Consider the following 27,257-nt stretch of genomic DNA (forward strand, 5'->3'; position numbering starts at 1 on the left):
TACTACCAAACTCATTTTATGAGGCCATCATTACCCTAATACCAAAGCCAAACAAAGACACCACAAGAAAAAATCTATAGGCCAATATTTCTGATTAATATAGATGCAAAAATTCTCACCAAAATACCAGCAAACCAAATTCAACAACAGGTCAAAAAGTGTATACTAAGTGGGATTTGTTCCTAGGATGCAAGGTTGGTTTAAACATACGCAAAACTACCAATGTGATATACCACATTAACAGAATAAAACATAAAAACCACATGATCATCTCAATCAATGCAGAGAAAGCACTTGACAAAGTTCAACATGTTTTCATGATAAAAAAAAACTCTCAACAAAATAGTTGTAGAAGGAAATTTCCTCAACATGATAAAGGCCATTTATGAAAAGCCCATAGCTGATATCATAGTCAATGGGGAAAACCTGAATGCTTTTCTTCCAAGTACAAGGCAAGACTGCCCACTCTCACCATTTCTATTTAACACAGTACTGGAATTATTAGCAAGAGCACATAGACAAGAAAAAGAAATAAAAATTGGGAAAGAAGGAGTAAAATTATCCCTGTTTCAAGTGACATGATCTTATATGTAGAAATCCTAAAGACCCCACTAAAAACTATTAGAACTAATCAATAAATTTAGTAAAGTTGCAGGATACAAAATGCACATACAAAAATCAGTCACGTTTCTTTTCACCAATAAGAATCTATCTGAAAAGATATCAAGAAAACAATTCCATTTATAATAGCATCAAAGAGAATAAAATATTTAGGAGTAAATTTAACCAAAGAAGTGAAATATCTGTACTCTGAAAACTATAAAACACAGAGGAAAGAAATTGAAGAAGATACAAATCAATGGAAAGATATCTCATGTTCACAGATTGAAAGAATTAATATTATTAAAATGTCCATACTACCTAAAGCAATATCCAGATTCAGTGCAAGCCCTATCAAAATTCCAATGGCATTTTCAATTAGAAATAGAAGTAACAATTCTAAAATTTGTATGGAACCACCAAAGACCCAGTCGTCAAAACAATCTTGAAAAAGAAAAGCAAAGTTGGAGGCATCATACTTCCTGATTTCAAATTATATTACAAAACAACATTAATCAAAACAGTATGTATTGGCATAAAAACAGATACACAGACCAATGGAATAAAATAGAAAGCCCAAAAATAAACCCAAGCATATACAGTCCACTAATTTTTGACAAGGCCATCAAGAAGACACAATGGAAAAGAATAGTGTCTTCAATAAATTGTGCTGGGAAAATGAGACATCCACATGCAAAAAAAATGAAACTGGACCCTTATCGTACACCATACACAAAAATCAACTCAAAAGATCTGAACATAAGATCTGAAACCAAAACACTCCTAGAAGAAAACACATAAGCAAAGCTTCTTCATATTGACGTTGACAAGCATTTTTGGCTATCTCACCAAAAGCACAGGCAACAAAAGCAAAAATAAATGAAGTGCGACTACATCAGACTAAAAAGCTTCTAAACAGCAGGCTGGGCGCAGTGGCTCACGCCTGTAATCCCAGCACTTTGGGAGGCCGAGGCGGGCGGATCACAAGGTCAGGAGATCGAGACCATCCTAGCTAACACGGTGAAACCCTGTCTCTACTAAAAATACAAAAAATTAGTCAGGCGAGGTGGCGGGCGCCTGTAGTCCCAGCTACTCGGGAGGCTGAGGCAGGAGAATGGCGTGAACCCGGGAGGCGGAGCTTACAGTGAGCCGAGATCGCACCACTGCACTCCAGCGTGGGCAACAGAGAGAGACTCCATCTCAAAAAAAAAAAAAAAAAATGCTTCTACACAGCAAAGGAAACAATCACAAAAATGAAAACCCAGCCAACGAGTTAAAAAAATGCATTTGCAAAAGCCAGATAAAAGTTTAATATACAAAATATATAAGGAATTCACAAAACTCAGCCAAGAAACAAATAACACAATTAAAAACTGGGCAAAGGACCTGAATAGACATTTCTCAAAAGGAGACATGCAAACAGCTAACAGGTATATGAAAAGGTGCCCAACAGCACTAATCATCAAAGAAATGCAATCAAAACCACAATGAGATGTCACCTCACACCTGTTAGATGGCTATTTTCGAAAAGACAAGAGATAACAAGTGTTGGGGAAGGTGTGAAGAAAAGGAAACCCTTGTGCATTGTTGGTGGGACCATAGATTGGCACAGCCATTGTGGAAAACAACATGGAAGTTCCTAAAGAAATTAAAAATAGCACTACTATAAGCCCTAGCAGTACCTCTTCTGGGCATATTCCCAAAGGAAATGAAATACCACCTCATAAAGAAACATTGCACTGTCACACTCATTGCAGCATTATTGACAATAGCCAAGACATGGAAACAACTTAAGTATCCATCAACAGATGAATAAAGAAATTTGTGATATGTATAATATTCATTTATATACAAAACATGATTCATCCTTGTAAAAGGAGATCCTGCCATTTGTAACAATATGGATGAAACTAGAGAACATTATGCTAAGTAAAATGAGCCATACACAGAAAGGAAAAAAAGCACATGCTCTCACTTATATGTGGAATCTAAACAACAACAACAAAACAGAAAAAATAAAACAAAACACATTACGTAGAAATAAAGAGAATAGAATGATGATTATCAGGAGCAGGGGGAATGGAGAAATAGAGGTCACGGTGTACAAAGTCACATATCTGTAGGATGAATAAGGCTAGAGATCTAATGCACAGCATGCGGAGTATAGTTAATAATCGTGTATTCTATACTGGAAATTTGCTAAGAGAGTCAATTTTAGGTATTTTTATCACAAAAATAAAAGGTAACTATGTGACATGATGGATATGTTAATTTGCTTGACTAGAGTAACATTTTACTATACATATGTGTATCAAAACATCATGTTATATACCTTAACTACATACAGCTTTAAGATGAACAAGAGGCCAGGCACAGTGGCTCACGCCTATAATCCTAGCACTTTGGGAGGCCCGGGCAGGTGGATCTACCTGAGCTCAGGAGTTCAAGACCAGCCTGGGCAACATGGCAAAACCCCATCTCTACAAAAAATACAAAAATTAGTTAGGCATGAAGGCACACGCCTATGGTCTCTCTCAGCTACTCAGGAGGCTGCAGTGGGAGGATCACCTGAGCCTGGGAGGTCAAGGCCGCAGTGAGCCAAGATTGCATCACGGCACTCCAGCCTGGGTGACAGAGCAAAACTCTGTCTCAAAAAGATAAAAAGGAACTCCAGGGTGGAGCCAAGATGGCCGAATAGGAACAGCTCCAGTCTACAGCTCCCAGCGTGAGCGATGCAGAAGACAGGTGATTTCTGCATTTCCAACTGAGGAACGCAGCTCCTCACCAGCAACGGAACAAAGCTGGACGGAGAATGAATTTGACGAGTTGAGAGAAGAAGGCTTCAGAAGATCAAACTACTCCGAGCTAAAGGAGGAAGTTCAAACCAATGGCAAAGAAGTTAAAAACCTTGAAAAACAATTAGACGAATGGCTAACTAGAATAACCAATGCAGAGAAGTCCTTAAAAGACCTGATGGAGCTGAAAACCAAGGCACGAGAACTACATGACGAATGCACAAGCCTCAGTAGCCTATGTGATCAACTGGAAGAAAGGGTATCAGCGATGGAAGATGAAATTAATGAAATGAAGTGAGAAGAGAAGTTTAGAGAAAAAAGAATAAAAACAAACGAACAAAGCCTCCAAGAAATATGCGACTATGTGAAAAGACCAAATCTATGCCTGATTGGTGTACCTGAAAGTGACGGGGAGAATGGAACCAAGTTGGAAAACACTCTGCAGGATATTATCCAGAAGAACTTCCCCAATCTAGCAAGGCAGGCCAACATTCAAATTCAGGAAATACAGAGAACACCACAAAGATACTCCTCGAGAAGAGCAACTCCAAGACACATAATTGTCAGATTCACCAAAGTTGAAATGAAGGAAAAAATGTTAAGGGCAGTCAGAGAGAAAGGTCGGGTTACCCACAAAGGGAAGCCCATCAGACTAACAGCTGATCTCTCGGCGGAAACTCTACAAGCCAGAAGAGAGTGGGGGCCAATATTCAACATTCTTAAAGAAAAGAATTTTCAACCAGAATTTCATACCCAGCCAAAGTAAGCTTCATAAGTGAAGGAGAAATAAAATACTTCACAGACAAGCAAATGCTGAGAGATTTTATCACCACCAAGCCTGCCCTAAAAGAGCTCCTGAAGGAAGCCCTAAACATGGAAAGGAACAACTGGTACCAGCCACTGCAAAAACATGCCAAATTGTAAAGACCATCAAGGCTAGGAAGACACTGCATCAACTAACAAGCAAAAGAACCAGCTAACATCATAATGACAGGATCAAATTCACACATAACAATATTAACCTTAAATGTAAATGGGCTAAGTGCTCCAATTAAAAGACACAGACTGGCAAATTGGATAAAGAGTCAAGATCCATCAGTGTGCTGTATTCAGGAAACCCATCTCACTTGCAGAGACACACATAGGCTCAAAATAAAGAGATGCAGGAAGATCTACCAAGCAAATGGAAAACAAAAAAAGGCAGGGGTTGCAATCCTAGTCTCAGATAAAACAGACTTTAAACCAACAAAGATCAAAAGAGACAAAGAAGGCCATTACATAATGGTAAAGGGATCAATTCAACAAGAAGAGCTAACTATCCTAAATATATATGCACCCAATACAAGAGCACCCAGATTCATAAAGCAAGTCCTTAGAGACCTACGAAGAGACTTAGACTCCCACACAGTAATAATGGGAGACTTTAACACCCCACTGTCAACATTAGACAGATCAACAAGACAGAAAGTTAACAAGGATACCCAGGAATTGAACTCAGCTCTGCACCAAGCGCACCTAACAGACATCTACAGAACTCTCCACCCCAAATCAACAGAATATCCATTCTTTTCAGCACCACAACACACCTATTCCAAAATTGACCACATAATTTGGAAGTAAAGCACTCCTCAGCAAATGTAAAAGAACAGAAATTATAACAAACTGTCTCTCAGACCACAGTGCAATCAAACTAGAACTCAGGATTAAGAAACTCACTCAAAACCACTCAACTGTATGGAAACTGAACAACCTGCTCCTGAATGACTACTGGGTACATAATGAAATGAAGGCAGAAATAAAGAGGTGCTTTGAAACCAATGAGAATAAAGACACAACATACCAGAATCTCTGGGACACATTCAAAGCAGTGTGTAGAGGGAAATTTATAGCACTAAATGCCCACAAGAGAAAGCAGGAAAGATCTAAAATTGACACCCTAACATCACAATTAGAAGAACTAGAGAAGCAAGAGCAAACACATTCAAAAGCTAGCAGAAGGCAAGAAATAACTAAGATCAGGGCAGAAATGAAGGAGATAGAGACACAAAAAACCCTTCAAAAAATCAATGAATCCAGGAGCTGGTTTTCTGAAAGGATCAACAAAGTTGATAGACCACTAGCAAGACTAATAAAGAAGAAAAGAGAGAAGAATCAAATAGACACAATAAAAAATGACAAAGGGGATATCACCACCGATCCCACAGAAATACAAACTACCATCAAAGAATACTATAAACACCTCTATGCAAATAGACTAGAAAATCTAGAAGAAATGGATAAATTCCTCGACACACACACCCTCCCAAGACTAAACCAGGAAGAAGTTGAATCTCTGAATAGACCAGTAACAGGCTCTGAAATTGAGGCAATCATTAATAGCTTACTAACCAAAAAAAGTCCAGGACCAGATGGATTCACAGCCGAATTCTACCAGAGGTACAAGGAAGAGCTGGCACCATTCCTTCTGAAACTATTCCACTCAACAGAAAAAGAGGGAATCCTCCCTAACTAATTTTATGAGGCCAGCATCATCATGATACCAAAGCCTGGCAGAGACACAACAACAACAAAAAAAAGAATTTTAGACCAGTATCCTTGATGAACATTGATGCAAAAATCCTCAATAAAATACTGGCAAACCAAATTCAGCAGCACATCAAAAAGCTTATCCACCATGATCAAGTGGGCTTCATGTCTGGGACGCAACGCTGGTTCAACATACGAAAATCAATAAACGTAATTCATCATATAAACAGAACCAAAGACAAAAACCACATGATTATCTCAACAGATGCAGAAAAGCCCTTTGACAAAATTCAACAACCCTTCATGCTAAAAACTCTCAATAAATTAGGTATTGATGGGACGTATCTCAAAATAACAAGAGCTATCTATGACAAACCCACAGCCAATATCATACTGACTGGAAAAAAACTAGAAGCATTCCCTTTGAAAACTGGCACAAGACAGGGATGCCCTCTCTCACTACTCCTATTCAACATAGTGTTGGAAGTTCTGGCCAGAGCAATCAGGCAGGAGAAGGAAATAAAGGGTATTCAATCAGGAAAAGAGGAAGTCAAATTGTCCCTGTTTGCAGATGACATGATTGTATATCTAGAAAACCCCATTGTCTCAGCCCAAAATCTCCTGAAGCTGATTAGCAACTTCAGCAAAGTCTCAGGATACAAAATCGATGTGCAAAAATCACAAGCATTCTTATACACCAATAACAGACAAACAGAGAGCCAAATCATGAGTGAACTCCCATTCACAATTGCCTAAAAGAGAATAAAATACCTAGGAATCCAACTTACAAGGGATGTGAAGGACCTCTTCAAGGAGAACTACAAACCACTGCTCAATGAAATAAAAGAGGATACAAAGAAATGGAAGAACGTTCCATGCTCATGGGTAGGAAGAATCAATATCGTGAAAATGACCATACTGCCCAAGGTAATTTATAGATTCAATGCCATCCCCATCAAGCTACCAATGACTTTCTTCACAAAATTGGAAAATACTACTTTAAAGTACATATAGAACCAAAAAAGAGCCTGCATTGCCAAGTCAATCCTAAGCCAAAAGAACAAAGCTGGAGGCATCATGCTACCTGACTTCAAACTATACTACAAGGCTACAGTAACCAAAACAGCATGGCACTGGTACCAAAACAGAGATATAGACCAATGGAACAGAACAGAGCCCTCAGAAATAATGCTGCATATCTACAACTATCTGATCTTTGACAAACCTGACAAAAACAAGAAACGGGGAAACGACTCCCTATTTAATAAATGGTGTTGGGAAAACTGGCTAGCCATATGCAGAAAGCTGCAACTGGATCCCTTCCTTACACCTTATACAAAAATTAATTCAAGATGGATTAAAGACTTACATGTTAGACCTAAAACCATAAAAACCCTAGAAGAAAATCTAGGCGATACCATTCAGGTCATAGGCATGGGCAAGGACTTCATGTCTAAAACACCAAAAGCAATGGCAACAAAAGCCAAAATTGACAAATGGGATCTAATTAAACTAAAGAGCTTCTGCACAACAAAAGAAACTACCATCAGAGTGAAAAGGCAACCTACAGAATGGGAGAAAATTTTTGCAACCTACTCATCTGACAAAGGGCTAATATCCAGAATCTACAATGAACTCAAACAAATTTACAAGAAGAAAACAAACAACCCCATCAAAAAGTGGGCGAAGGATATGAACAGACACTTCTCAAAAGAAGACATTTATGGAGCCAAAAAACACATGAATCATCACTGGCCATCAGAGAAATGCAAATCAAAACCACAGTGAGATACCATCTCACACCAGTTAGAATGGCCATCATTAAAAAGTCAGGAAACAACAGGTGCTAGAGAGGATGTGGAGAAATAGGAACACTTTTACACTGTTGGTGGGACTGTAAACTAGTTCAACCATTGCAGAAGTCGGTGTGGCGATTCCTCAGGGATCTAGAACTAGAAATACCATTTGACCCAGCCATCCCATTACTGGGTATATACCCAAAGGACTATAAATCATGCTGCTATAAAGACACATGCACACATATGTTTATTGCGGCACTATTCACAATAGCAAAGACTTGGAACCAACCCAAATGTCCAACAATGATAGACTGGATTAAGAAAATGTGGCACATATACACCATGGAATACTATGCAGCCATAAAAAATGATGAGTTCATGTTCTTTGTAGGGACATAGATGAAGCTGGAAACCATCATTCTCAGCAAACTATCACAAGGACAAAAAACCAAACACCGCATGTTCTCACTCATAGGTGGGAATTGAACAATGAGAACACATGGACACAGGAAGGGGAACATCACACACTGGAGCCTGTTGTGGGGTAGGGGGAGGGGGGAGGGATAGCATTAGGAGATATACCTAATGCTAAATGACGAGTTAATGGGTGCAGCACACCAACATGGCACATGTATACATATGTAACAAACCTGCACATTGTGCACACGTACCCTAAAACTTAAAGTATAATAATAATAAAATTTTTTAAAAAGATAAAAAGGAGAAAAGAAAAAGGAAAAAAAGAGAGGGAGGGAGGCAGGTGGGGAGGAAAGGGAAGGAAGGAAGGGAGGGAGGGAAGGATGGAGGGAAGGGCAAACTCAAAAGTGTGTTGGTTCATTGATCTATATCATGTAGCAAACATGAAAATCTAGGTGTTATAATAAGATATGGATGGCAAAGACGCAGTTTTCCCTGAAGGCTCTGAAATCTGGTGGTGACACTAAAGCCACACTGCTGTCCAACTGCAAACAGCTGATTCAAGAAGGCCTGAACAAGGTCTATGCAATCCTCTTTTACAGGGCCCAGTAGAAGACCATGTGCAAGTAGGAATTCCTTCTCAGGGTTAAAAACTGTAGTGACATCTGATACTGAAGAGGACAATCATTATGAAGAACATGGCATACAAAAGGAAGGAATGAGGAGGTTTAGAAGAGGAAGTGATAGTTCTAAAAGAAAACAAAGGATGTTTGTTTTTAACGATATCCTCAGTAAATGAAAACTTGGGGAGAAATAAACCAGGGGAATTACAGTCACAAAGAAATATTGGAAAAGAGCTTTTTTTCCTGGATTTTGCAATCCTACTGTAGCCAAAAGAAAGAGCCACAGCACACTGAGTGTTGTAAATACATGTGAGAGAAGACTGCCTTGGAATATAAGGACACAGAAGTTATGAACAAGATCAGTCAGTTATACAAATAACCTAAAGGATTTTTGTGACTATTATAGGCAATGGGATTTGGGCACAAGTGGCTTAAGTGGAATATTGGGAAGGCACAAATAAAACATAATATTAACTAAAGAAGATAAAATGTTATCAGTCATACTGAACCATGTTTGAATAAAGGCTTATTAACAGAAGATCAGCATGTAACCCAAATAAATGGAGAATCAAACAGTTTCTCTCACCATTGCCTAGTGTAGATGCAATAAATGGCTTGCTTCTTGGAAAAATAGCATATCCTTAAAAGGAGTATGTGTCATCTAATTTCCTGAGTCTCCTGCACCCCAATATTCTAATTTAGCCTTTGATACATATTCTCCTTCAAGGAAAATGCACCAACTGACCCAAATATTTAGATCTATTTGGCAACTGAAAGTTGGCATTGTGGTTTATTCATCAGTCTTTTGTGAGTTTATTTAGAAGGAGTTAATCCTCCTGCATTTATTCCTCTTTTAAAATGCTAATGAAATAAATTTTCTAGACTCATAAGATCAGACCCAGATTCCTACAGAATGCCCTCCTACTCTACTCTCCTTGGTAATGTCTCCCTGTAAAGGCCCAACAAGAGTAATCAGGGACCTCTCTATTTTGACGTTCTCACACTACAACAACTAGACTCTCTTCCAAACACAGAAAAAACTCACCAGTTAGGGTTAATTAAAAGAAGTCACTCCGAATTACTCATACTGCTTAAGACCTGTGGTTTTATTTTAATTACATAGGATAAGTGGAATGCGCTATTCCACCCTTAAATAGTTCACTTAGGCTCTTGGAAAATAGCTTTAATGAAAAGAAAATCTCCATTTATAAATAGCATATAACAATTGCTTATGTGTGAATAAGAGCTTCAAACATGTTTAGAAGTTTTTTAAAACAGTGCTGTAGCCTTAAGCATTCTGCTTTCATTCTCTTGTACTGTGTTAATTTGCTTAATAAACTCTCTTGGTAGACAGTCTGACAGTAAACTTCAAGCACACTCCTTGGAATGTGCCCCTCAAGCCAGACTCTAATGACATCTGAATAATGTGTGATAAGTATACAATTTTTAATGTATGACTCAAGCCTCAATATAGAAAAAAGTCAATATATCTTTATAACATGAAGACAATTCAGTCTAAAATTGTGTCCTTGTGGCTTTTGTTTATAAATTCACATTGATTTTTTTAAGAAAAAAGACACAGAAACACTAGTTCCCCACACAGAATTACAGAAGCACAACGCCCTCTCTCTTGCATCGTGAAAATATATTAAGGTACGACAGAATTTAAACAGGTATTAAATTTAACCTCAGCTAGCTCTCCAAAACACTCTCAACTTAGGGTAACGCAGGGCCTTGGAATGTTAACCTGGTCTACTGAGCTCTTAATCAAACGAGCATTTTTCACTCAGAAAGAAAGCCACATAGCCTCTCAGGTTGTACATGCAGAAAATGCCCCTAGGAAAAGCCAGCTGAGTCAACTCAACTAATGGCTCTCCTTGCTTCCCGTGCGTGCCGTGCCGTCCTGGGGCCTGCAGGCATCCGCACAGCAGTCAGCCCCTAGAACACCTTCTCTGTTGACTCATTTGTGAGTCATCGAATTTTTAGCACAGACATCACGTTGCAATTCTGTTGTTGGGAGCCAGAGACATTCTGTAAGAAACGTCTGCATTTGCAGAGTTGGCTCAGACCTGTGAGCGGCCACAGCAGCATAACGATGTGCAGGCACGTGTGTTTCTGTTCACATCCTCCAGGGCGCTCACTACTGACTTTATGTAACCGCGCACAACACTGCCGTTTACAGCTGCAAATACTTCTCTTGTCGAGGTTCCTTAACAAACTGCTACTCTCCAATTAATTTCTGATAGAACCTTTGTTTCTGTGTTTTCCTTATCACCTTGTCACTGAGGAATATATAGTAAAACAAGGAAATTCGGGGGTCAGAATCTGGTACTCAGGAAAATTTGAGGGTCTGTCAGAATCTGGTACACTCCCCCCCTCTCCAAATTCTATGGAACAGGATTTTCAGTTATATTTCCACAAAGTTCCCTGGTTCCTGGAACATTTCTGTTGATGCATATAAATGCACATAGACTGGTGGTTCTCAACAGGGAATGATATTTGCCCCCCAGGGGGCATCTGGCAATTTCTGGGCACACTTAGTTGCCACAATCAGGGGCCTGCTATTGGCACCTGGTGAGTAGAGGCTGTGGATGCTGCTAAACATCCTACAGGCAAAAGCCATCCCACCACAACAAAGAATTATCTGGCCCAATATGGCCAGAAACCCCAATATCTAAAACAGACATTCCCAAGAAAAATCAGATCACATTCCACATAAATATGGTAATGTTAAGATGGGTAGTGCTAATTCCAAAAAATTCCCCTTCAAAGAGCCATTTGAAAAGATGCAGGCTTTCAAGGAGAAGAAACTAATGACTGTCAGGTTCCCAGCTGGGCTTGACACGGTTCCAATGTTTACAGGGTCCCTGTGGATGCTGTACATTTGTAAGATTGGAAATAATAGACTCCTTTGTAGAATAAATACAGCAATTTGTGTCTTAATGGGAGCTCTGACACACACCACCTCATTTCAGCAGCACCATGCACGAACCTTTGAAACTCCAAATACGGAAGGCAACATTTTGATAAATGTTTCTAAATTAAAAAAAAAAAAATAACTGGGCATTACATAGACAACACCAGGAAAACGAGCAAAGAAAAAATTAGCATGGTCATAATAAAGTCAGTGTTACTGGAACCCAGATCTGAGGTGAAACAGTATTCTGTTTTGAGAACTGCTTATTTCACAGGCTGGAGATAAACTCTAACAGCTCCTTTGTTTTCTTCTTTAGACAGAAAAATAATTATTGCTCTGTGGCAAATGGTCTATAAAATAGGAAGCCATATTGTTAGCTTTATGGCTCCACATTCTCAATTTTCTTTGCTCTCAAGCTAGGTATTCTGGAGAGGAAAAAAAATTAAATCAACTGTCTCCAGTTGGATGTCTCCCTGAGATGACAGATGAGACTCAGTCACAAACATCTACAGCAAAAGCAGACCCATCTGTGTTGAATGCAATTCAAGTACTGCCAGTAACAACGGCTTAAACAGAAGAGCACTCTTTCTCACCTTTAGAGGTCAATGAAGAAGTTGTTTTTTGGAGTAAAAAGAAGAAAAACTATCAAGCATAACTAAAACTTGATTAACAGAAAAAGTGAACTTCACCATGGATATATGATCATTTATATAGTTTGTGCTGTTCCATAGAACCTCCACACCCTATGTAGTCAACCCTCAGTATCTGCAGAGAATTGATTCCAGGACCCCCTGCAAATACAAAAATCTGCTCAAGTTTCTTATATAAAATTGCATAGTATAACCTATACATATCCTCCTATATACTTTAAATCACCTGTAGATTAGTCATAATATCTAATACAATGTAAGTGCCAGGTAAATACTTGTTGTACTGTATTGTTTTTTAATTTGTATTATTATATTTTGGTGTTTTTGATCTGTGGATGTTTGAATACACAGATGCAAAACCACTGGATAGGGAGGAAGACTGTATTCTCCCACTCTGCTCAGGCCAAAATCATCAGCTGTAGCACCAAATATTATGTAGTAGAAAGGAGATGCGCACAGAGATTTAATTCAGTTGTACAATTTGAAATTTTGACACGATGCTCTTTTAATAGAAACAACTTACAAATTCAAAGAGTTTCCATCTGTCTGATCTTATTTTATCTTCATGGCATGCAGGTGAAGTACATAAGACGAACATCTTCATCCCATTACACAGGTGGGGAAACTGAGTCTCAAGGAAGCTATCTCACTTGTCCAAGGTCACACAAGTTAATGGTGGCGCTAGAACAAGACTCTCTTGGCCCTACGCGATGCTGAAGAAGTCACACAGAATATTACAAAAATAAACCTTGTGAAAGAGAAAAGCAGCAGCCTCTAACATCCAATAGGTGGTCTGGTCCTTTTAGCAAGGCCATGCTGTTCTCTGTTAAACAATTTCACAGAATGTCTTCAGACAAGGCCACTCTGTGACTGTGATGGATCAAGACAAAACCAGACCATTCCCTAATCATGTCTAAACACAAAATATGAATATTGTCCAAGCCACAAAAATGACTAAATATCCCTCTCCCCCAACTAATAAGAGTGACTGTTGCTTCCCTAGAAGGCTGTCCTCCCTATAGATAAAATTTATTAAGATACCGATTATAGAATTCCTCTTCCCGACAACATTCTCATCCACAGCAAAGCCTCACTTCCTTAAATCCTCCCCAAATCACCTTACACAAACACAAATCCTCTAGTAAGTTCTTTCTAACATGCTCTGAGATGCCCCACAGCTCCCCACGGCATGTTCCTTTCTCGCTGCATAAGTAATAAACCCAACTTGTTCAACTACCCATGTGTTCCTGATGGTCTTTGGGTGAAGGCCATTGAAAAGCTTATAGTAGGAACCAAAGAAGCCATGATTCACACTTTGCTTTTTAAACCTGGTTACTGACAGTATTTTCCTAAATCATACGAAAGTAAGAATCCAACAATCCGGGGGCAGCCATGTGAAAACCAACAAGAGAAGAGCCTACCCAGTGCGCTAAAATTGAATTATAAATAGGAGATCCAACTGATCGAATAAACCTACCTCTATGTGTAGAGACATTTTGATATGTTAAAGGTTTCATTGGGCCAATTACCTGATACTTCACAGCTTTATTTCTATGGTAAGCCTGGCAGTCAGACAGAGAAGGGGGTCAAACAGGGTTGAATGAGGTACAGAAATTCTGATTGGTTTCACCTCCCCCATGTCAATATCCTCATAAAACCTAAAGCTATGTACCAATGCAAAGATACTGGCCATGTTAACTAGACATTCCAATTCTTTCTGTCAAAGGGTAGAATTTTGAATGATGCAGTAATAATACCTACCAATTTCAAAAGGAATTGCTAAACTAAGAAAATTGAATTACAGACTGTATCTAGATTACATCAAAATATCTAGTTAAATTGTTTTTTAAAACTTTTTTAAAATCTAGCCCATCATCTAGAGATTTTGTCTGCATCACATCAAATTGTCCTGAATTTCTGAATTTTTGATTGAATAAAGAAGCCATGTTGTCACCATGAAGCTTTCTTTACAGATGGTTAAAAAAGCAGGGTAAATAATAATAAAGATTGTCATGAAAACTGGTGTTAAAATAAGATTGAGATGTTTTTCAAGTAGGACATGTTTGAATATCAGAAAAATCAGTCAGCTAGATGCTTCAAGTTCTCCAAAAATAAAACCTAAATTATTTTGAATCCAAAAGGAATGTCCTATTGTCCTATTTTAACATCACATCATAATTCCATCTCTCCTTCTTAATTTCTGTGCATCTCCGGAAACTAAACCTAGACCCACCATATCTCTCAGATGCCAGCTGCCTTTAGCACTCCACCAACAATGGCCTCCAAGTTGTAGAAATCTTCCCAGGCACCCATAATTGAACATCTTCTCATAATCTAAGCCATATCATCTTTTACCTGTGACCCATAGGCTCTACTCAGAAAATCTCTCTGAGCCCCTAGTCTTCAAATTTGCTATTAAAATTCCAATCTGTCCATATAAAATAATAACAATATGTTTGAGATTTGTTGGAGAAAAGCCAGTTCTACTCACCACATTTTTTCCTTCATTTTGGGCATCTCGATAATCAGGATTAAGCTAGAAAAACAAAGGAAAATTTAGTTTTTCATTGCTATGAAAAGCACATTAACAAGACCATTAATCTTCAATTCAATTAATTATTCTATCCTCAACTAAGTTTAATATAAAAAGATGCTAAGAAAGAAACTATTAGTAAATATGACAATTTAAAATACTACCATCAAACCCTAGTTGCAGGAGACAAAAGCTAACATGCCAACTTCATTGCCTTGGTTTATATCACAACTGCTGACATCTTTGAAGAAGTAAGAATTGACAATATCACCTCCTCTGGAAAAATATTCAATAGAGCTCACCATTTTACCCTCTGCAAAAACTGCCATTTACCAATAACTCAGACACAAATTAAAAAAAAAAAAAAAAACAGTGGGACATTGATGATTTGAGATCATGTTTTACATGTTATGTACACAAGGAAAAGGAAACGAAATCGAGCAAAAAAGGAGCTACGTATCAGATATGTGAGCAAATCCATGAGGACTACTGAAACCAACAAACACATGTCTTCAGGCTTGGATAGTGGCATTTTGGGGCCAATCTGATGACAAAGATGAGTTCTGGATGTGCTGAGTACGGACTCTTGCATCATTCGGCTGGTGGAAATCCATGACTCCTCACTCCCACTTCTCCTTACAGTCTCAAAGCGATTCTTAGCTGTTCTGAAATAGTTGATCACTCATAAAGCAATAGATGTATGAGGTGTGTTTCTTGAAACATCAAGTTGTCCGATTGAATTTAATCATTTTAATGTGAATCAACTGGTGTATACAATGCACAATCCCAGTAAAGTTATCATTTAAAATGTAAGGTTAGGAGTCTTCCTCATAATACCATTTATCTAGCAGCTCTGAGAATTGCCCCTTCCAACTTATCACTAAATACCAATGAGGGTTCTGAAAAAAACAAAAGCAAAGCAAAATGAAAGGAGAAGAACTCCCAATCTCATTAAGAACTAAGGCTGAAAAAACAACCTAAATTCCAAATCTTCAATGAACTGATGCTAATTATAAAGTAGATAGTTCTCGGGGACAGGCAGATAATGACTCAGTTTTTACCATGTGGCAAACTTCAACGTCTCTTTAAGCTAGTGGCCACGTAAACAAAGATAAGAAGATACTGAGTCGGTTTGAACGCTGACGTAGAAACCCAGAGAATTTACCGACCAAAAAGCTATAGAGAAGGGTTTCTCTATCACTGGCAAGCTGCCATGAAATTACGCAGAAAACTGCTTCCCTAGTCTGCTACCTGTCTCTGTCTTTACATGACCAAAGAGATGCTCAGAAAACAAGTGGGCAGAAAGTGGAGGGAAAAGATGATGGCTAAGGCCTTTCTGAGAAGCACGGTGTGAAGAGAGAAAAGGAATGCTGTATGCTGGAACGACATTGCATGATGATGCAGAAATAGCAAAGGGGTAGGACACAGAAGCAACTGCCGTTGAGCCCAGGTGCGTAGAGTCCGTAGAATCCAGAGTCGATGTCTGCTCAATCTGGGAACTGCACTGCAAATGCACCCATTAGCCAGCCCTGCAGCTGAACATTTAGAAAGAGGATTGAATTTTCATACTAGAGAATTTAAAAATGGAACAAAAGGACAATCCACTCTACCCTCTGGTTCTGTGCAGAGCTCACTCATCTGAGGATAACAAGGAAAGAAGAACGGAAGGAAAAAACAAAGTAGGACTGATGGAACACTAAGTTAGAACAAGGGAGATTCCTTCAGAGTCTTTCTCAACATTTCCTATGATATGATGCAAAATGAATTTTCAGGAAATGGTTCGGCATTCTCAGGAAAGTACAAGTAAACATGACCTCTACATAAAGGCAACAAAATAACATAAAGAGCTAAAATGATAGTATAGAAACAATATGTGGCCGGGTGTGGTGGCTAATGCCTTTAATCCCAGCACTTTGGGAGGCCAAGGTGGGTGGATTACCTAAGATCAGGAGTTCGAGATCATCCTGGCCAACATGGTAAAACCCCGACTCTACTAAAAATACAAAAATTAGCTGGGCATGGTGGTGTGCACTTGTAATTCCAGCTACTTGGGAGGCTGAGGCATGAGAATTGCTTGAACCCAGGAGGCAGAGGCTGAGATTTCGCCACTGCACTCCAGCCTGGATGACAAAGTGAGACTCTGTCTCAAAATAATTATAATAATATATAAATAATAAAATAATAATATAAATAATATAAGAGAAGTTATGGAATTTCTTCATATTTCAATATACATGAAAACATAAATACAAAATTGAAGTCCACATTAGCACTAATAGCATAGTTACAGAAAATCAGCAATGCAGAGGATGAGCAGCTTAGCAGCTATCCCTCCATACAGAAGGAAGGTATCCAGAAATGATAATTAGGAAAAAGAAAATGATCACAGACAACCAGAAAAGAGACAACCAACTAATGAGGGACCAGAGCTCTCAAATGGAAGACAGAATAAGTGGAACACAAGCAATAATCAAAGATAATAGAAGATAAAATTTTCCTCAGCTGAAGAAAGAATTGTGTATGCAGAGGTTACTCTATCCATTGAAATCAACCACAAAAGATTGACACATTCATTTGAAGATGATAAGGGGAAAAGGCAGAGAAAACAGTGGTAGGGATGTAAAACAGAGCCAGAAATTAGGCTAAGATTTTAAAAGCATGTCATGTAAGAGAAGAATGATAAACTAAATGTGGTATACTCAAACAATGGAGTAGTACTCGGCAATGAACATGATGAGCTTCTCATGCAAGCGACGACCAAGAATGAATCTCAAAAACATTAAGTGGATGAAGGCACACACAAAAAACAACGTACTGCATGATTCCATTTAAATGAAATAAACGAACAAACAAAACTACACTATGGTGAAACAAATCAGAAAATGAGTAGGAGTGTGAGGGAAGGGAGTATGGATGGAAAGCGGTACCCAGCCCAAGAGTTTCAAGACAGCAGTCTTTCAGTTTTCAGAACTGACACACAAGGAGGGTAAAGAAGATACAGGTCACCTGTTAATGCTGGGACAGCCACTGAGGGGACTTGAGGCTGGCCTTTGTCTACAGAGACCCAGACTTCCCCTCAGATTCCTTAAGTTCCCTTGAATTATGAGTAACAGAATTAGTTCCAAAACGTGATTTAATCCTGCTTTTAGAATGCAAGAGTGAAAGGTGGAGGGCAAAGAGTGAGTTAACTGGCCTCCTTTCTTCTGATTAAAGAAACACATTTTCACTTGTTAGTAAAGAAAATTCTAGCAGGGTGTCCAGAAGAAATTTATTCATCTATTTTAGTCAAGTTTCACCATAGCTTTTTAAAAAATTTATTTTCTACTTGAAAAATTTCAACTTTTCTTTTAAATTAAAAAAAAAACTCCATACTAAAATTTTAGCTAAATTACATCCAAATGATATGCAACATGTTCGACCAAGGATGTACCTTATGGCCCAAGTTTTCACTCAATACACATTAGAATGGTTATTACAGATACTTTAAATTCAGTGCTGGAAACCATGACATATTCCTCACTAAAACATGCACAAAAACAGGAATTAATGTACCTAAGTCAAACACAAAATAAAATAATTTATGCCCTCTGAAACTTAGATCATATATTCTACCCCAAAGACAATGTTACCTTCTAAAATCAGTCTTGACCTATTTCCCCCGCTTAGGATTACCCATCCCTGACTAGCTGTCTGGGGAAGGAGATTCCAGTCTCTGCTCTATAGGGAAACACCAGCGTCTTTAGGAAAGGTGGCCTAATGCCCATGGAATTCAGTGTCCTCATCTGCAAAATGAGAAAAACACTATGACTAAACCATGACTCTATGTCAATAAATTTTACATATTCATATCTTTGGCAGCAAAACTACAGATGGTGCCAATCAGTTAGATTTTGCCTCATCTGTGTCTCTCAGGCTGCAATATGATTTTTTAAATAATTAACATAGAGAGATTACCTCAGTAAACTCAATAAAGTATAATAATAACAATAATGATGAGGAAGAAAAGGAAGAGGAGAAGGGAAAGAAGGAGAAAAAGCCACCCAAATAAATCCAGGGCCATATAAATTTACCAACATTAACTATTAAAGGCCAAATAAATATATGCTTTAAATTATATTGCTGTTTCCCATCTCTAAATAGGATAATAGCAGTAATTCTTAAAGTAAGAGACTAAAAATGAATAGAAAAAAATTATCTTTTAAAGAAGGAGGAAAAAGACATGGTCATATGGAGGTCTTTTAGGATTTAAAGTCTTTATATTAAAAAAATAAATTATAAATCTGGCATTGGAGAGCTAATATGCCGTTCAACCATTAATTCAATAAATATTAATAGAGCATCTATAGTGGGCAAAGCATTGCAGCATATGGTATTTTAGCAAAGACAAAGAGAATATGGTCCCTGACCATATGACATTACAACCTAGGAGGGAAAATAAGACATAAATACAGTCAGCTGAAATACAAAATAAAATGTGACAAGGGACATAAGACAGGAATGAATAATTTATAAATAATATAGGTCAGAGGAAGGAGGGATCTGTGGTGGGCAAATTTATTCACAAATTATTCATGGAGAAGGTAGCATTTGAGATAAGCCTTGAAGGATGGGTAGAATTTTAACTGGCAGAGCAGGAACCAGGGAGTGAAGAAGGCAGCAAGGCTGGAGGGATCACTGCCATATAGATGAGAAAAATGAGACTTCTTTGGAGAAGACCCATCAGTGTCACTTAGGAAATACTTTTTTATATGCTTTTAAAGGTTAATTCATTTAACCTTACAATTATACTATAAGACAAGATTCTTAACACAGTTTACAGACGAGGCACTTGGAGCACATCAACTGAAGTGCTTTATGCAAAGTCACACCACTGGGGAGTGGCAGCGTGGGCAAGCACAGGTCTGAGGGCTCCAAAGCCACGTCTTTCAGTTCCTGTAGCACACTGCTTCCCTCCTGCCTCCATAAAGCAGAGTGGTGTGATGCAAGCTGGGAAGGAGGGTCAGCCCAGACCATCCAAGCCTTTAAACGACCGGCTAGAGAGTTTGCATCCATATTCAGATGATGCAAGGGGACAGAGGATGAAAAAGGGAAAGTAACTAAGGGCAGTGGTCCAAGGAAGAGGTGGGTGGACCCAAATGAAGATAATAATGCTGGAATAAAAAGGATAAAGTGGATGTGAAAGATTTTGCAGAGACAATAGAATCTGAATATGTAAACTGAGAGAGAAAACTGTTTATCACGACTCTCACGTCTTTAACTATGAACTAAGAAAAATCACTCTTTTGCAAGGAAACAATTAAATTTTAGATAAATTTATTGATTTTGTATGGCAATGGCATATCCAAGATCAAAGGCAAGGGTCCACTGCAGCCATGGCAGTGAGTGACAGAGAGGGAATATAGAGACCCATTACTAATCTTTGAAGACAATCTTCAATTAAATGGCCAAAGAGGAATATAAAGAAGTCAGGTGTGGTGCAAAATGACAGAGAGAGAGAAACATCATAAATACCTAGGCAGTGAAAGTCATGATTGTACCACAGTCAATTAAAAAACAACTGCACCCTTCCATCTAACACAATAGCAAGAAGCAGACCGGAAGTTTTTAAGTCCATAATACCTATTTATTTTCTTAAAAGAGAAGCTTTACTTTTTTTTACAGTGAAATGTGTTTTGATCAATTTTTATTATATATAACACTGAAATCATAAACTTATCATGTGTGTATTTTTAAATAATTATATTTATATGTTCCTCTTTCCAATGACTGGCATTTCAGGACAAATCTGTTATTCTGATTGATAAGCCTAGAAAAGAAAGGAGAGAAAATAACCGGCCGGGCGCGGTGGCTCACGCCTGTAATCCCAGCACTTTGGGAGGCCCAGGCGGGCGGATCACAAAGTCAGGAGATCGAGATCGTCCTGGCTAACACGGTGAAACTCCGTCTCTACTAAAAATATAAAAAATTAGCCGGGCGTGGTTGCAGGCGCCTGTAGTCCCAGCTACTTGGGAGGCTGAGCCAGGAGAATGGCCTGAACCCAGGAGGCGGAGCTTGCAGTGAGCAGAGATCGCACCACTGCACTCCAGCCTGGGGAACAGAGCGAGCCTCCACCTCAAAAAAAAAAAAAAAAAAGAAAAGAAAAGAACCTTTACTGGGTGTATATGTGTGTCAGGTACAATTTCTATATTTTGATATGTAACATTTTATTCGTATATATAGAGTCTGGTCTGTATGTTCGTCTACTGTATTTATGTATACATACACATGCATACAAACCAGGCCCTTTTCACATACTATGGCTGATACATTTGAGAGAGAACTAAACACAGAGACATTTAAAACTACAGCCCCAATAGTCATAAAATCCTATGCTATTATAGAGTTTCTTGAGTACTGAGTTTCTAGCTAATTAATTAAATCCACAGGCTATTGAATAGTCAGGAAATAAGTGTTTACTGCCATCTGGTGGAAGTTTTGCCTATCTACAAACAAATAAGCTAGTGATCTTTAAAAGGGCTTTTATTCCAATCTTGAATAAATGACATTATTATGCAGTACTTGATCTATATTGCTTTGGAAAGATCATCAAAAGTTTTTGCTTTAGTAATATCCAAAGAAAGAAAATGTAGAAAGCATCAGATCAGAACTTGTGAAGGTTGATTTATAATTCTTCCCACAACTGTGGAAGAACCATTTACTGAGGTCCCCATATTTTCCTATGCAAAATATGGTAAAATTACTTTCTCCCCCACAGACATAGTTGTGAACTTGCCTGAACCACTACAATAATAATACAAGTAAAATATCTACGACAAAGTGTCGATGAGTGTGTGGACAGCTGTGTCAAAAATATCAGTGTATATTTACCTTCCCCTCATGCCACCTAACTACATATATGCCCCACAGAAACCGACATTGCAAGAGAAAGGGTCTAATAATATGCCCTGTATTACTTCATAAGATCAAAAATCTTTATCTTGTTCATAATTAGATACTTTGTTCCACATTTTATCCATAGGTTTCTAGCACTGAGGTTTTTGGTTCGGTTTGGTTTTTTTTTTGGCGGGGGTGGGGGGGGGGGGTGTGTGGGTTTTTTTCTTTTTTTTTTTTTTCCTTTTGAGATGGAGTCTCACTCTGTCACCCAGGCTGTAGTGCAGTGGTGGGATCTCGGCTCACTGCAACCTCCACCTCCTGGGGTCAAGCGATTCTCCTGCCTCAGCCTCCTGAGTAGCTGGGGCTACAGGCGTGTGCCACCATGCCTGGTTAATTTTTGTATTTTTAGTAGAGAAGGGGATTTCACCATATTGGCCAGGCTGCTCTTGAACTCCTGACCTCAAGTGATCTGCCCACCTTGGCCTCCCAAAGTGCTGGGACTACAGTCTAGCACTGAGTATTTCTTTAAAATTAATCCAAATCCCTAAACTATCCTGTTGGGTAACTTTACATTGAATAAGGGACCATTTCTAACCCTCGGTTCGCTTCACTATCTTGCAGAATAAAACTTAAACCATGTTAAATCTTGTATCATTATCCTAGTTCCTAGGTGTTTTCTGCAATTCACCAGAAAAAAAGATGCTATTCTTAAATAGCTTGCAACATATGTGTTTTCTCTATATAATTCAACTACGGAATTTCCAGCATATCAAATGGTCTGATTTCCTTTGGATAGTGCCCCCTTCACTTCCACATAAATAATTAGGCTTATTACATTTTTCTGAATAACTAAACCATCCAGTTAAGTGCTGGTTAAAATAGAGTATCATACTTGGGCACTGTATCTATAAGTAAATTTTAGATCTTTTTATCTAATTTGTGCTTAGATTTAAGGTTGCAGTCCTTAAAACTTACTGTGAGACTTAGCATGGTCACCTACAGATGTTAACAATTAGACATTACATAGAACCATTTATCTCAGATGTGCATGTATGGTGGAAACAATGGCAAAAGAGATCTCAATGTCCCAGAGATTGAGTTAATCTAAATTGCCAACTCTTAGAGGACAAGGACCATGTGTTAATCATCTCTGTTATCTTCACAATGTCAAAGTAGTATTTCTACCTAGTAGGCATTCAATAAATGTATACTTTCAGTATAATACAGATCAGGGTTCTCAACCCTTAGGATTACTGGTATCTTGAACCTGATAATTCTTTGTTGTGAGGGGCTGTCCTGTGTATAGTAGGATGTTTAGCTACATCCCATTCCCTAACTGTGACAACAAATAGCAGCTCCCATTCCCCAACTGTGAAAATAAAAATGTCTCTAGACATTGCCATCGTTACCCTCAGTTGAGAGCATTCATTCCTAATACTTTCATTATATCGTTTTTTTGATTTTAACAAAATAAATCACCTCTGTGAGCCTGGATTTATTTTTCTGTAAAGTAAAATTATTGGATTTATAACAACAGTCATAGTCCCTGTGATTCATTCATTCAATCATCCAACAGTTACTGAAGGCAAATTAAGTGTCAGGCACTCTTCTAGGCACAAGGTGTCCAGCAATGAGTAAAACAGATACAGGCCTTTCATTGCAGGGAACAAAATAGCCATTGAATAGATACACACAATACACACAACAGGTAAAAACAAATGCATAGCTAACTGTGAACTGTGATAAGCCCAAAGAAATGCTATAAACATTTCCTCCCTAAGTGGGGGATTTCTGAAATATCTCAACAGGTTTACGGAGAATAACTGTGGCATTATCCAGAATCAAAGGCTTTTAAAAGTCTAAAATGCTCAATGAATTCTAACTGCTCTATATTATTTAAAAGACCACAATTTAAGTTGTTACACAATAGCGTGAGTTAAACTCAAATGTATAGACCACAAAAAAACTATTTCAAGTTATTCAAAAGAAACTTCATTTCTGCTTTAGAAAAATTTATCTAAAGAACTTAGAGAAATAAAAGCAATATATGTTAAAATATACTAATAATCCAAGTCATGGATAGTCTTTTCAGCTGTTCTCCTAGATAAGCACTCAGCATACTTCGCCCAGTTGATTAAGAGTAATGTCACCCAAAATGTCTATTTATAAATCATGGAAGTGACTGGCTGGCTGTGTGTTATACCTGACATAGGAACTGTACAACAGATCATGAGATATTATTGGAAGGATTTTCAGTGGCTCCATGAGGCAGTGTTTCCTATGTCAAAGCATTGTAGTAATCTTTTCCAGATAAACATATTAAATAACTAAACTTTGCCCCTATATACTTACCCTCCTTAACTTATCTAAGACATGCCAGTTATTAATAATGATAATAATAATAAAACACTACTCTGCATTTTCTCTCTGCTTCCTCTCCAAGAAAGCAAACGGACTTAATATTTATTGCATACCTCTCATGTACAAGGTGCTGTACATTCCCTATCTTCTTTAATTCCAGAATACTACTATATAATATACATTCTTCACTTTTTAGACAGTATACTTTTTATACAGTATAATACTTAAGCCAGGCACAGAATGACAAATTAACGGGTACAAAAATATAGTTCGATTAACTTTTTTACACACAAAGGAACTCAGGTCCAGAGGGGTTAAATATTTGCTTAAAGTCAGACAGATTGTAAACACTATGCGTGGGATTTTTTTCCCACTATGCTAGGCTCTGTCACACTGGCCAATATAAACACCAAAAACTCAAAGGCAATTCAAGAATTACATAATCCAATTTACCAGGAATGCCTACAGCACATGAAAGTAATATTTTAAATTATAAATATGTCTGTTAAAGTTGGAAAGGTCATGGGAAAAAAGGTTAATACTCTGCAATATCTAGCCGCACTGCTAGGTACTTCCCTTTAATGCAAAAACAGCAGCATCCTCAACCACCTCATTTTTAAAAATACATTTTATAAAAATCATCTAATAGGACTCTTAATTTTCCCTGGCCTACTACTCTGCTTCCCCTTTTCACAGCCGTGCTATGAAAACTCAGTCTGCACCCACTTCTGCTTCCTGGCTTCCTGGTCATTCCTCCACTCCTGCATTCTGGTTTCCACTAAAAAATGTTCCCCATAGGCCGGGCGCGGTGGCTCACGCTTGTAATCCCAGCACTTTGGGAGGCCGAGGCGGGCGGATCACGAGGTCAGGAGATCGAGACCACGGTGAAACCCCGTCTCTACTAAAAATACAAAAAATTAGCCTGGCGTGGTGGCGGGCGCCTGTAGTCCCAGCTACTCGGAGAGGCTGAGGCAGGAGAATGGCAGGAATTCGGGAGGCAGAGCTTGCAGTGAGCCGAGATTGTGCCACTGCACTCCAGCCTGGGAGACAGAGCGAGACTCCGTCTCAAAAAAAAAAAAAAAAGTTCCCCATAAAGTAACAAATGATTGCATTCTTGCCAGCTGATGTAAACAGATTTGTTTCTGGCCTGTTTAGTAGCACTCCCTCCTTTGTGAAGTTCTCTCCTCCCTCGCTTGGCATCTGTAATTCAGCCCATTTCATTTTCCAGGTGCTTCTGGCTTCTCGGGCTCCCAGTCTCTCCCTCATCCTTCAGAGATAATTTCCTCATGATTCTACCTTCAAACACCCTCCCACTCTCTTTCTACTCCCTAATGATCTTACCTGCACTCTGAAAACCCGAATCTAACACTGGTCAATCCCCAAACTTCCAGACGTTTTGAAATCTTCCCTAGTGGACAACTTCACCCAGACATTTTATAAGCATAATCGAATTTGAATGGATTATTTCCCTCATCAATTTGGCACCTCTTCTCATTTTCCCTAATTTGGTGAATGACATCACTAGTTCTCCAAAGCCAGAATCCTTTACCACTGCATCAGTTCTGCCTCCCAAGAATGCCTTCAACCCTTCCCTTCCTCACCATTACCAAAGCCTCTCTCTTGGTTCAAGTCCTCAAAATTACTAAAGCAAAAACTGTTGATGACCTTTCCAAAGCAATATAAGTCAAGTAATGCAAAATAATTTTCTTTGTTAAAGATTGTAATATAGCCCTTTTAAAGACAACTACCTTGTTTGTAGACAGGCAAAACTTCCACCAGATGGCAAAGAAAGAAAATGCAGAAAGCAGCAGATCATTCAGACTCTTATCTGGCCTCACTGCCTCTAGATTCAATTTCTTCTATTCACTTCACAAAGGCTCCAGAGCAGTGCTGCCCACTACAACTGTCTCTTTGGAAATGTGCATTATTTCATGTGGCGTAGCTATTGAGCAACTTGAAATGTGGCTGTTGTGAATGAGAAACTGACTTTTAAATTTTATTTAATTTTGATAATATTAATTTTAATTTAATAGCCAATATGTGGCTAGAAACTACTATATTAGACAGTACAACTCTGGAGTGGTCTTCTTTAATCACAAATTTATTTATTATACTCCTCTGTACTTTAAAGTTAAACCCATTCTCCTTAATACATATGGCCTGAACTGATCAGCTGCACTACACTTCTGGCCCCATCACTTCCCTCTCACCTTTTAGCATTACTTCCAAACTCACAAGTCCTACATATGAAACTAGTTTGTATGGCACTACACACCTCCTTTCTTGTGTACAAGCTGCCCTCGCTGTCTGAACGCCCTTTCTCCCTTTTCCCCATGTGCCTTACTCATTCATCAAGCAGCAATGCCTCTGATCTCCTGACCATTCCTTGCACATCCCTGAGACCCCCTGAGAAAAGTGTGGGCCACTATTCATAAGCACGCCACTATTCATATTGCTATCATAAATTTATCACACTGTACTGGGATTTTTTTAATGACATCACTGATCTCTACCAAAGGCCTGCTAGTAGCTGATCAGTCCCAGCCTCGAGGTAGCTACCAAGATAAACTTCCTCAAACTTCATTCCTATTACAAACTAGATAAAAGTCAAACCCTTCATTCAAAATCTTAAAGCAAGGAGACCTGTCACTCAGTCATTCCTTTCACAACACCTTCCTTGGGCTGGGCCTCAGTTTTAATATTGTCTATGTATGATTTGGATATTCCGTATCTCTGATGCGCCTCCTTAGCAACTTACACAGGACTGCCCTTTTATTTCTCTAACAGTCCATGTCTATTATTTTCTTTGAGAACCAGTTTGCCCCAAGCAAGAATCTTCAACTAACCTCACTCCAGGTTCTCTCATTGGAATATGACCCAATTCTATCTGCACATATAATTAGCCCTCCCTGACTGTGCCGCGTTGTCTTCCAAACTAGAAGCTCCATTCTTTGAAGGCAAAGACTGAGTCCTCAGCTTCCTTTGCCGTACCTGCAGCAGTCTACCATGCTGTGCATTTACCAGGCACTGAAGAAACATATATTGAAGGCTGCATGAAATATTAAAGACTATGTTTGCAATTTATGAATTCTAAAAATAATCATTCCCAATTCTTGCATTCCCCACATCCCAATATGTGTCTTTTTAAAAATAATATCTAGAT

The 27,257-nt window shown here is 38.5% G+C and overlaps 1 protein-coding gene across 1 annotated transcript in view; it reads right to left on the reverse strand.

The window, feature by feature from the left end:
• Positions 1 to 27,257, reverse strand: part of ITPR2 (inositol 1,4,5-trisphosphate receptor type 2) — a 509,412-nt gene that overhangs the window by 352,542 nt on the left and 129,613 nt on the right. The window contains exon 10 of the mRNA XM_032159871.2: positions 14,819 to 14,863. Coding sequence (XP_032015762.1) covers positions 14,819 to 14,863 — 45 coding nt within the window. The remainder of the gene's footprint in view (positions 1 to 14,818; positions 14,864 to 27,257) is intronic.

The sequence above is a fragment of the Hylobates moloch genome, unplaced genomic scaffold (genome assembly GCF_009828535.3).
Source record: "Hylobates moloch isolate HMO894 unplaced genomic scaffold, HMol_V3 SCAFFOLD_8, whole genome shotgun sequence".
Taxonomy (NCBI): domain Eukaryota; kingdom Metazoa; phylum Chordata; class Mammalia; order Primates; family Hylobatidae; genus Hylobates; species Hylobates moloch.